Below are 12,722 nucleotides of genomic sequence, written 5' to 3'. Positions count from 1 at the left end.
TTTCTTGAAAGTATCGTGGCTTCTTAGATCTGTAGTAGTGAGGATCTATGTTGTCTTGCATTGGTGGCATTTGAGTTGTGACGGTTTTTTCTCCTTAGAGGTGACTTGACAGCAACAAAGAGACCGGAGCTTTGTCTACATGCATGGCCTGGCTTGTCGAGGATATATTTTTTTCTTCTGTGGCCATTCAATGTCATAATGCACGTCCACAATGTGTTTGCTTAATGCCATTCATAAAAATCATGTCATAGCGCATGTCCTCAATGTGTTTGCTTACATTTTCAAGTGCATCAACTGATTTGAATTTCCTGTTTGTGCCCTTTATGGAATCATGTCATAGCGCATGTCCTCAATGTGTTTGCTTACATTTCAAGTGCATCAACTGATTTGAATTTCCTGTTTGGTACCCTTTATGGAGGTACATGGCTGTCAAATCTTTCCATCATGTAGTGTAGAATTCGGCATTATGTGTGGACACTCTTGGAAGCCCTTCTCAATTTCCGCCTTTTCTTTTTCTCACTAAATTCATATGATGAATTTGGAGCATGAAATTCAAGACAATGCAACTGCAATCGTTATTTATGATGGTCTTTAACTTCAAGCTGTTTTTGTTTGCAGCATCAAAGACATGCCTGGTATTACCAATCCAATGCCGCCGCTTCCTGTGATGCTCAACGTCGAACTTGTTGAAGCCCTCCTTCCGAAATCCAATTCTCAATTGCCAAGCTAAAATCGTATACTGAAAGGCAGGAAGCTGCAGCAATTCTTATCAATGTACATTACGGTATTAGTGGAGGGGAAAGTCAAAGAACTGCTCCTGGAGTACAAAAGGAGCATCATACTACGGTCATCAGATATTAGCGAAGTTGCGGAAGGATTGATACTTGCCCCGAGGCTTCGGAGATATGATCCTCTCTTTGTATTAACATAAACTTTGGCCCTAGTCTTCCCACTTGTTCTGATCATATACTTGTGAGCACAGTAAATTAGCTACCCCTGTATTGTAAAGCCCACTTATTTGAGTAGTACTCATTTTTGGGGATCGTGTATGGCTCATAATTTTTTCCCTGATTTCTGAGCACGTCCTTAAAGGGGGCAACAAGGGATTGTAAGTTTACTCTCTCTCTCTCTCTCTCTCTCTCTTTCTGTAAGGTCTCTTGGGATAGTTTCCTACGATGTTAAAATACTATTCTTCTTCTTCTTCTTCTCGGATAGGTCTATTAGGTCTCTTGGGATTCTTCTTACGACGTTTTAAATTCTCATGTGTGTGCATGCACGTGGGTAACATTTGTGTGTGTGTGGGTGAAAGAAGTTTGTTGAAAGAAAGTGTTGCCTTGTAGCTTCAGTTTGTTTTTGTAAAACAGAAGCATCCTGACAGCCCATTTTTGTCTCTCTGGGTGGCAGGTTTCAGGTTTCTTTGAACATTCCTCAGAGAGAAGGCAGCCACTAGTTCAGGTGGGGGATGCTACCATTTGTTACTCTGTGTGTGTGGTGTGTGTGTGTGTCGCTTAGGGAGGAATAGGCAATAACCTTTCTATCATCCAAGTGTGGCAGATCGGTTATCCTGTTTTCCTCATGAGAATCAGGTATTGAGTTCAAGACTTGTCGGATAGATCTATGGGGTCTTCTGGAGTAGCTAAAACGTGAAAATAATCCTCTTCTCTTTGTAGCTAGTCCAATCGAGGTAGCAATGTTAAGAGTACAGGGGGTGACCTTACAAGGATGTAGATAGAGCTGATAATTGCAATCAAGGAGTCCTTTGAATGTTGAGGATTCATTCCGGACCGCATCAGGAAATTTGGAGCACCTTCTTGACCTGGCAAGGATACAACCCATTTTTACCACAAGTTCTTGAACTTGGCTTTGTATTTATAGTAAGTCAGATTCAGAATAGCTGGTGTTGTCAGAGAAATTGCTAAAGTATCTCTCCACCGTAATTGCCACCAAATGGTGCATATTGTTCCATGCCACTTGAAGAGTCTCATACGAGGCCTTTGGGAAGCAAAGAGAGGCCCTTAGCTTGATAAGAGTTTTAAAAAGAAATAAAATAGATAAATCTCTCTAGGTGATTGGAACTTTTCATAAGTTGGGTATCCCATTTGATTTGAGCTAAGAGGTATATTTTTGGTGCTAGGTGAAACCACATCCCATCTTGTGAAGATTTCTTTTGAAAGTAACGAAGCTAAATAATTGTAATATTTAGAATATTTAACACAAATGGTTGATTTATGTAGATTGTTGGTGGCTCACTTTGAGGCCAAACTGTATAAAAAAATGTGCCTTTTGAAACTGTTATATTGTTGAAACCTTCAAAATTGCTCAAGGAAACAACTAACAGGAAATAAAGTGCTTTGAATGCTCTTTCACTTGCAAATTTCAAGCTGGCCACAACATGTCAACTTGTGAAGATTTCTCTCGAAGCTAAAGAAAAAATGTAATATATAAAAATTGTGTGAAATTACACTGAGTGATTACAACACCAAGTAAGATGAATCTTAAATTGAAAATGCTTACATTTAGGGTTTAAGTTGGAGATATGAATTATCCCTACACAAAAATGTTTACATTTAGGGTTTAATTTGGAGATATAAAAATGCTTACATCTAGGGTTTAATTTGGAGAGATGAATTATCTCTACACAAAAATGTTCAGGTCTCATACAAATGATAATACATTTATCTAACAATACTCACAATAACCATCTAAGACTTTTGCGCTTTGGTTAGCATAACAAGTTTTAACAATGGAATTTAAGGTTCTTTTAAAAACATGTTATTTTTCACCTTAGCTTTTACTGTGAAGTGATGTCAAATGGCAAAAACTACAAATAATTTACAAACTTGTAGTGTACTTTTAAATTTCTTAAAGTCTTGCTTTTTGAAAATGTGCTCATGTGCGGATACACGTGTGCGCGGTGCGGTGCGGTGCATGTAGGAAAGGGGTGAAGCAAGACTGTGTTGTGTGGGTGAAACAACCGTCAAGAAGTGAGAGGAGCTCTTTATTCTTTTGGTATATGAAGAATAAGGAAAGATGTTCAGTGGGCGCGTGGCTGGTGGTCGATTGCCCGGTCCTAGGCAGAGGCGGAATGCCTTTACCCCTACACTTTCTATTACAGATTTCAAGAAAAACCCCAATTTGAATTTTCAATTGTTGTTCTATTGTACTTCACATGAATTTTGTTTTTGGTAAGAAAATCAAAATCATTGGCTCCACAGGGCTTTCACTATTTGTACTTTGTAGGTTATCGCTTTTCTCTTGAGTAAGCTTTATTAGCAGGAAAATGGAAGAGTATACTAGACAAATTTAGGCAAAGTGCTCGTCCTAAAAATGAGCTACCTATAGAAACCTCATCAAACGATGGATTATCCTAATGCTATTTGAAACTCCCCCCCCCCCCCCCGGTTTCACACACACACACACACACACACACACACACACACACACAAACAACCCACCACAAGAAAAAAAAAGGTAGGACTAGAAGTATAGCTAATTACATTGCATTTAGGAGAGTATAATTTTTACCCACATAACTATATAGAATATCTTTTATTAGATTCATAATTAAAATTTAGGTAGGGGTATACAAGAAATTCTTTCTACAATCATTGCAATGTGATGAAGCTCTCATGAAAGTGGGTGTACCGTATTGAGATTAAATTAAAGTAATTGGAAAGTGCTAAATTAAAAACTAAAATTGCATATAAGCTAGAAAAAGATGGGGAGCTACAATATTGATGGCAAGGAAATAGAAATAAATGCATGCGCAAAATGTAGTTCATCTTTTTGAAAAAGGTTTTAAAAATCCTCACCCACTCGTTTTGTATCAATCATATTTTTACCTTGCAAGATTGCTTTTGCACCTTAAGCTCCTAAGCCTTCTATGAAGACTACCTATCTTCCAAACCATGAATTTACTAAGATTTTTCAATGAACCACGAGATCCATGTCTGCAACCATTTTTGGGTTGCCCTCTTCAAAGATTTATAACAGAAGATGGAGCGTGCTACAATCTTGCTTGTAGAAGGTGTTTAAAAATCCAAAGCAACCAATAGTACTAACATGGATCTTCAATTGTCTCTTCTTAACTTTGGGTATAATAACACCTCTCACTTGGATTAAAATTGCATTGAGATTAGTTTTGTTAAGACGCCTTTGCACCTAGAACTTCAACCATGTTGTTTATCGCTATGAGTGATCAACTCATATTATAGAATTAAGATTCTTAAATATGTCACAAATGCAAATATAGGCCAATAAGAGAAAAATAACATTTCAGTTCCAATTATCTCATTTTGAACCTAAATTTATATTGTTAGAAAATACGACGTAGCTAAGTAGATACTAAAGTAGGTTACTTAATACAGAGAGAGAATTTTCACACGAGAGATTATATAGTAGAGAGAGAAAGAGAGAGCACACACGATATACATGGTTCAACCAATGTGAGCTATGTCTCGGGATACATCCATGGGAAAGCATCCACTCAATGGGTTTAGTACTTCAAACTAGAAGATGTTAGTAGTCAAGCCAAGCGGACGCCCTTCAAGTCGACCTCTTCTTCCTTAAGCCTAAAATTTCAATATACTCTTTCTTTTTCCGAAAGCCTTGTAATTGTTTTGATCATCTTTGATTGAAAGATGGATAAGCTTTGAGAAGCTGAGGGTAAAATCTATAATGAATCTGCGTCCGGTACGGTTGGCCATTGGCCAAAAGAGCCCTAGGTATAAAGTCAAAGTTATAAAGTGGGAAAAGAGGAATGATATAAAGTTTTTGAAAGGTTGAAAGCGTACAGCTGAGAGCCAGTTCTTCTCTACAACTTGTAATCCACATATCTTAGAGTTTTGGTAATGACATTTCAATTCTGAAACTTGCAATGTGTTCCTTTTTCGATGCTTTTTTATTCAAGTATGCTCATTATCAATTGTATTGAGATTTTTGACTATGAATTAGAAGGCTAAATCTGTTGATTTGAGTGAATTAATGAGTGTTTTTTGACATTTTGACTATAGGAGAGTGTCCCTAAACCCTAGGGCAACCTATTTGATGTGTTCTGTTGTAGTTTTGATACCTAAATTATGATGGATCGTGATTTTGGGACCTCCTCAAAATGCGACCAAAGTTGGTAGGATAGTGACCTTAAGTGTCCTTGACCTTCTCTTAAAGTTTTGTAGCATTCAGACTCCGTTCGAGTGTTGAAATGGGTTGATGACTGTGTGTGGTGAGGTAGGACATAAGTACATTGCCAGATCCAAGAGCTAGAGATTTGCATGTGTTAGGTATTGAGTTATTCCGTCGGCTCACTTGTTCGAGTTTGACAACCTCAAAGAGTCTTTGCGCCCCATCCGAGTCGCTTTCTCGAGTACTGATATTATGTTAGTACCGGAAAGCTATGCTATAGACGTCCGCGACGATCCACGAACATTGGTGCCGCTGTCGGGGATAGTGATCCTTAGGTGGTGAGTGATCGAGTCGTAGCTTTCACTTAGAAACTTTGATTTCGATTTCCATTATACTTAAACTTTAGCAGTCAAGCAACTAAACACAAGGTTTAGTGCTTGGTAGAGTCTAGGAGTCGAGGACTCGCTAGATCTATTCTCGAGAGGTAAGAGGGTTGTGAGTGAGAGCCGAAAGCATTTCATTCTTCGATTTTCTCATTACTTTCTGAGTGCTGTACCGTTTTCAATTTCGACTTCAATTTATATTGTTTTGTCTGTTTTCCTTTCATATTTCAATTCTGTACTTAGGAGTAGGGTAAGTAGAAGCTATCACCATCAAATTTGGGCTGAAAGATCAGGGCAAAAAATGTCAAAAACCATATTTTGGTCGAAACGATCATAAACTCCGAAATACTGAAAATTTGATGGTTAAAACTCCAAGCTGACCAAAACTAAAAAAGAAGTGTAAAAAAGCCATAACCAAACCACAGAGAGCGAATCTGGAAAGTTCCATGTTGACTGGTGTGCACGAACATAGATCGCAATCTATGACCCCATTGTGACATTTTTGGTAGAAACTGATACCACTTGGTCCAGAGTGATTCCAAGCTCTAGCTATAAACTTTTGGTGAAAAAACTGACACAAAAGCTCAACTAAATCAAGGAAATTGGGCAAAAAAACACAAAGAACCTTGGAAGTACACTAAAATTGTGAATTTTTGATTGTTTGATATCCAATTTTAAAAAGAATATAAAAGGTCACGTTTACATGGTTTGGATATACAATTAACAAAACTTCATGTCCAAATGCTATGGAATATGGATCGCGATCCATGGCCCCCTGAAAAATTACACACTAAGATTTGACCAGTGAAAAATTGATATCATTTATAACAACTTTGGTGAGGACCATCATACCAAAAAAAACAAAAAAAGGTTGACCAAAAGACAAAAAACAAGCAGTAAGTCAAAAACTACAAGCAGACACCAAATGTAACTCATGTGAAGGAAAAAAGGGTTCAAATCCAAAAAGAAGTAGATAGGTGGTTCACATAGACCTCAAGTAACAAATTGACCAAGTTTTGAGTCCAAACATGGAGGAACATGGATCCCTATCCATGACCCCCCTGAGAGCTTTTGGGACTGTGACTTCTCAGATTTGTAGCAGTGGTCAAAACAATTGTTTTTTCCCCAAAACAAGGGTAGTAAAATATACTCAAAGGAGGCTCAAAACTAGCCGGAGACGATCAAGGCCCAAATTAACAAAATAGACTAATCAGGGGACTTTTGGGAGAACTAAAGGTCATCTAATAATCTAAAGTTTACCTAGCAACCATCAAGAGGCTTGGGGAGCTCTGTATGTCAAGTTTCAAAGAAAATTTGTCTTGTGTACATGGACGCGATCCATGACCCCCTAGAGTCTAGACCAATACCAGAGCTAGCCCAAGTCTTGGTGAGTACAGTGGTCTTTTCAAAATTCAATTTGGAGTTGTATTGGGCAAATTACAAGCAAAATAGAAATTGTGACAAAAGCGCGACCAATTTTTGATTTCTGCAGATTTTGACTAACCCAGCGGTTGTAAAGCTATAGCCACAAAGTGAATTTTGTGCAAGATAAGCGGAGGAGAGTTGTGTGGACTTGTCTTCAATCGAAGGACTAAATGCACCACAAAAGGTAAGAGGTTAGGGTTTTGTAAGCTTCGCTTTCTTGATGTATTTGCGATCAGACAAATTGTATCAGAACAGAAGTCCTAACAATAGAGACTAAGCAAGTCATATTTCCACCGAGGGTAGCATCAATCAAGGGACCAAACCCATCTTAGAGAGAATGTTGGAAGAGAGTCTTTTTGACACTTCATCGGAGAGATCGTATCACCATATGACTGAGGGATAAAGAAATATGAGTTTTAAAGAAGAGACCAAAATGGGAGTGGGACCATCGCAACCTGCTGAGCTTAAGTTCATAGTGCTGATAGATTACAGTGGTGATTGATACTTTGATGAAGAGAGAAACGTTTTTATAGTTGTGCTAAATCCTTTCATTGTGGACAAATTGGGGTTTTCAAGGACCAAAGAGAAAGTTGATGCGAACCTGAAGAAAAACCACCAACTTTGGACAATCCGAGTGCCAAGTTAAGGTGGGTAAAATGTGGCTATACGTGTCAACATTGATAATACGCATGTGGGATTATACAAGTATGATAACGAAGAGAAAATTCTCTACGACAGATGTGAAGAGCCCAACGTGAGGGAGTTAACCAAGCAAAAATGTTCATACGTGTTTACATTGGAAATCAAGAGAGACATGCATGTTATCATGTTAGACAAGTACTTTAAGAAGTAAGTCGTAATGAGATGGAGGGCTATACATACTTTGGGGGCCCACTCCATCAGTACTATTTCACCCCTAGCTTGCACAGACCTGCTGTTTCAGAGACAACAAAACCAAAAACTATGACAGCTAGTCCCTTGAAATCTCATGTGGAGGACTCATTCAGTTGACCTCATCTATTTGCACCTAAACCATTGGGATCCCTGGATTCTCGGGTTCCTATGTCAACACATCGAGGTAGTACCATCGCAAACACTATCTTCAATACAAGAATGCTAGATATCAGAGCAAAAAAGTCATGACATAAGACCAAAAGGAAGGGCAACCAAACGAATCCCTCCAGAGCACCGGTCAGTGGATATGAAATGAGAGATGCTATGGGTGTAGAACCTAGAGTGAGGATGGTTGCAGAAAATCAAAGAATGCAAACTTCCCAAGTGTCTAAATGCGCACCAAAGAAGTACAGTGAATGAGAATATCCTTACGCACATGTTTCCATCTTTAAGCAAGTCTTAAGAGCGGAACAAGTGACGGATTTCCATACATAGTATGAGGGATTTGGGTTAACCCTAGAAGGTCAACTAGACCGAGCGCGTTTCTCAAGCCCTCAATAAAGAGAATCGATAAGCGATCATCTTGTGGTAGCTCTCCCATTGGACATCTTTTGATATACCGCTTGAAACGAAGGGAAGCTTCCTTTACTTTTTCATTTTCCTTTTGCATGAATGCATAGATCTAAGAATTGTATTGTTCTTGATTTCTCTTTTGGAGAATTACTCAGCAAACTCTCGTAAGAGTTGATCAATGTTAAGGAAATCCCCACTATTGAGTAGTTGGAACCCAAATCCCCACTATTGATTTGAATGGTCAGCTAGACCGAGCGCATTCATGTTGACAAGGTGGATAAACGGATCTTTTATGGAATTGATTTAACCTGGTTTTTGAGATGATAAAAATGGTTTGTAAAGGTTTTTAAGATGGGCTCAACACTAAGAGTTTCTTGAGGAAAAATTGACTAGCAAGCAACTCCACCCAGAAACTAGAAAGAACTCTTAGAGTAATCAGTAACATTTGGTAAAGTGGAAAGGTTATCCCTTCGAAGATGCCACTTGGGAGGATGAATTTCTCTTCTCAAAGATTTTTCCAATTTCGGTTGAGATGAGGGTATCTCAAATTTTTAAGTTGGGGTGATTTAACCTGGTTTTTGAGATTATACAAACGGTTTGTAAAGGTTTTAAAGATGGGCTCAACACTAAGAGTTTCTTGAGGAAAAATTGACTAGCAAGCAACTCCAACCAGAAACTAGAAAGAACTCTTAGAGTAATCAGTAACATTTGGTAAAGTGGAAAGGTTATCCCTTCGAAGATGCCACTTGGGAGGATGAATTTCTCTTCTCAAAGATTTTCCCAATTTCAGTTGAGATGAGGGCGTCTCAAATTTTTAAGTTGGGGTGATTGTAAGGTTTCCAGTTTCTGAAACCTTAGAGATTGTATAAAGTTTAATCAAACTGATATGATTATTGAAAAAGCAATGTAGAATTGTCCGACCGTGGCAAATATTGGTATTTTTGGAATCTTAAGCACAGCAAACCCAGGGCTAGAAATTATAAGATTTAAATTCAGACAAAAACTGACCCCGCTAGTCCTTCCGGAAGATTCAATGTAAATTAAATTATTAAGAAAAATTGAAGGGTTGGAGTAATCATCAAGCATAGACTTTATTAAAGGCCTCCTATATATTTACAAGATATTTATCAATTAAGAAAAAATAGGACAAAATATAGCAGAATTGATATTTTAAAAGCTGGCAGGTAATGGGAGGGTCATCACTGATCTGCCAGGGACTCATTTAGTAGCAAGGGGTACCATCTAGAGCTGTAGGGCTGCTTGAGCTGCAAGCAACTACTTTTTCCAGCCTGTGAAGAGCTTATGAGTGCTAGAAAACTATAAATAGGACCCCTTCCTTCACAATTTGATAGACTCGGAGCCTTGACACACACTCTCTCATCTAGAGAGACCGCTACACAGAAATCATTAGAGATCAAGCTCTAGTTGGTTAAATTAAATGGTAATTAGCCTAATCCTTCTTAATTACCAAAGCTAAGTTAACCTATTTTCTTAATAAATTAAAGATTAATCATATATATACTAAAAAATCCTCTCTTAATTAAATATTTTCTACTGATTGTTGTAATTAAGCTTAGGGATATTAAGCTAATTAATTATTATATTATATTAGGATTGAAATTATCCATATTAATCATAAATTAATGGGATATATATTAATTAAGTTTAGATTAAGTTGAGATAATTATCAGAACTGTATTAGACTGTCATTAAGCTAGAAAAATTATCTTATAAATTTTTGAGTAATTTTCATAATTAATTAAGCAGAATACATAATTTTTTAGAGAAAACTAAAGGGAAAAATAATCAAATTGATTCAAAATGCTTTGAGTTATTTATCAAAGGTTAATCACATGTTACAAAACCCGTGATAATTATGTTAACCTTTGATAATTAATTTACCTAATTATCTTAGCAAAATTCCACTATTTGTAGAAAAACTTAAAAGAGGGAAATTAGGAAATTGATTCAAAATGCTTTGTGTTATTTATCAGAGGTTACGTACATGTTAAAAAACCTGTGATAATTATGTTAACCTTAGATAATGAATTTACCTAATTATTTTAGTAGAATTACACTATTTTTAGGCCAAAATAAAAGAGAAAAATTAGCAAATTGATTTAAAATGCTTTAAGTTATTTATCAGAGGTTAATTACATATAAAGAAACCCTTGATAATTATGTTAGCCTCATAAAATTAATTTACCTAATTATCTTAGCAAAATTTAATTGTTTTTGGAAAAAATTAAAAGAGAGAAATTAGCAAATTGATTCAAAATGCTTTGATTTATTTATTAGAGGTTAATTACATGTTTGAAAACCCGTGATAATTATGTTAATCTTAGATAATTAGTTTACCTAATTATCTCAGCAAAATTACACTGTTTTTAGGACAAATTAAAAGGGATAAATTAACAAATTGATTCAAAATGCTTTGAGTTATTTATCAAAGGTTAATCATATGTTAAGATACTTGTGATAATTATATTAACCTTAGATAATTAATTTACCTAATTATTTCAGCAGAATTACACTATTTTTAGGTAAAAATAAAAGAAAAAAATTAGCAAATCAAACCAAAAAGCTATGAGATAATTATCAAAGGTAAATTAAAGCTTATGTAACCCGTGATAATTATTTTAACCATAGATAATTATCCTAGTAGAAAACCACTATTATTGAGGATAAATTAAAGGGAGAAATTAGTAAATCATGTGCTATGATTACATGCTATTTATCAGAAGAAAGAAGCCGTGATAATTATGTCAAGGTTAGAAAAGTAGTATAGATATTTATCTAAGTTAAATTATACTAATTCTAGCTAAAAACTAAAGAGGAAAATTAATAAATCATGCTATATGATTACATGCTATTTATCAGAGTTATATTACATGATGAAAAGGACATGATAATTATGTCAAGGTTAGAAACTTAGTATAGATAGTTATCTAAGTCAAAATATACCAATTTTGGTTGAGATTTAAAGGAGAAAATTAGTATATTATGTTATATGATTACATTCTATTTATCAGAGTTAGATTACATAATAAAGAGACCGTGCTAAATATGTCAAGGTTAGAAAAGTAGTATAAATATTTATTTAAGTCAAATTATCCTAAATTTAGCTGAAAAATGAAGATGGAAATTATATAATTAAATTAGAAAATAATAAGATAATTACCAGAGGTTAAAAATATCCTTATCTACTTGTGATAAATATACCATAGTTAATTAGTGAGTTTAGAAAATTATAATTGATCAAAAGTCCTATTTTTAGCAAAAGATTAATTAAAATAAATAGACCTTGTGGTCAAAAGTTTTTAGGAAAATTATAGTAAGTGTAAACCTATGATATAAAGTTGAAGAAATGAAATCTTTAAGAGAAAATAAATAGAATAAATATTAAGCTCAAAATAAGTGGATTCCAAGCTTAAAATTCGATGGAAAAATTAGGAAAAAGGATATTGAAAATTAGGATAGCTTAGAAAACCCTTAGGGAAGCTGTGGAAAAGTTATCATGCCTATATAGACAAATAAGAAATTACTAGGTTAAGAATTTACCAATTAAAACTATAAAATTAACCTTGGATGGGTTACGATTGAATACATAGGTTAAAGTCTAGATTTTGAATTATTTACCTAATGATTAGACGTCCTTTTTATAAAGGTAAGAGGTTATGGCACCTTAAAGGACCCGAGAAAATCCTACATCTGATGATGAGGACGTAGCTCCAAAACGAACTACAGCGTCGCATGACGACGAAGCCGGGCCTAGTAGTAGGCCTACGGAGGAGAGTCTTCAGGCGCCAGTGCAGAAGTAAATGACCAATCAATCCCAGGTGGGTTTTTCATTATTCAATTAAGTCTTTAAATAGTTTAAGTTCTTTTATAAGTTAGCATTGCATACGTAAGAAGTGAGTAAGAATCAGGAAATGAATAATTGACCAAAAATAGAAGGTAACTTCCAACGTGCATTTGTTTATAATGTAGGAAAAATTGTTTGGGTTAAAATTGGTTGAATTAGGAAAGATATGATTGATCATCCTTAAGACACCTCGTCTCAAGACACCTCCGACTCCTTAGTATAAATTGATGATAATGATTGGCTTTCTCGGATAAGTTGGTTACCCCCATGAACGTTGACTTTCTACATAAGTTAGGATACCGTTTCTTATCCTAGGGGAGCCACCCGGTTGTATGGGCAACAGGTTTGGTGTATGGGCACCCAGAACCTTGGATGGGGGTTTATCCACTCCGGATTGTGAATAAGGAATGGGTGCCGTTTTTTCACCCTTAGGTGATCTTGAGACAAGAAGAGTACTGGTC

At 35.9% G+C, this 12,722-nt stretch overlaps 2 protein-coding genes across 5 annotated transcripts in view; both read left to right on the top strand.

The window, feature by feature from the left end:
- The window catches only part of LOC147435597 (uncharacterized), a 74,262-nt gene extending 73,384 nt beyond the window's left edge, over positions 1-878 (top strand). For all 3 annotated transcript variants that reach the window (XM_086488613.1, XM_086488610.1, XM_086488612.1), the window contains one exon: positions 619-878. In XM_086488613.1, the coding sequence (XP_086344739.1) occupies positions 619-730 (112 nt within the window). In that variant the 3' untranslated portion in view covers positions 731-878. The remainder of the gene's footprint in view (positions 1-618) is intronic.
- On the top strand, positions 773-2,351 carry LOC147435596 (uncharacterized). Of its 2 annotated transcripts, none has more exons than XM_086488614.1 (3): positions 773-919; positions 1,405-1,455; positions 2,135-2,173. In XM_086488614.1, exons 1-3 carry the CDS (start codon positions 773-775, stop codon positions 2,156-2,158), a joined length of 222 nt encoding a protein of 73 aa, XP_086344740.1. In that variant the 3' UTR covers positions 2,159-2,173. The 2 variants fall into 2 exon arrangements, 1 of the variants encoding a protein (XP_086344740.1); XR_015185092.1 differs by lacking the exon at positions 773-919 and adding an exon at positions 927-1,108 and having other exon boundaries at positions 2,135-2,351.
- Positions 2,352-12,722: the final 10,371 nt, after the last annotated feature.

This window comes from Adiantum capillus-veneris, chromosome 18 (assembly GCF_014529385.1).
Source record: "Adiantum capillus-veneris isolate H3 chromosome 18, ASM1452938v2, whole genome shotgun sequence".
Taxonomy (NCBI): Eukaryota; Viridiplantae; Streptophyta; class Polypodiopsida; order Polypodiales; family Pteridaceae; genus Adiantum; species Adiantum capillus-veneris.
This window is presented reverse-complemented; position numbering and strand designations above follow the sequence as displayed.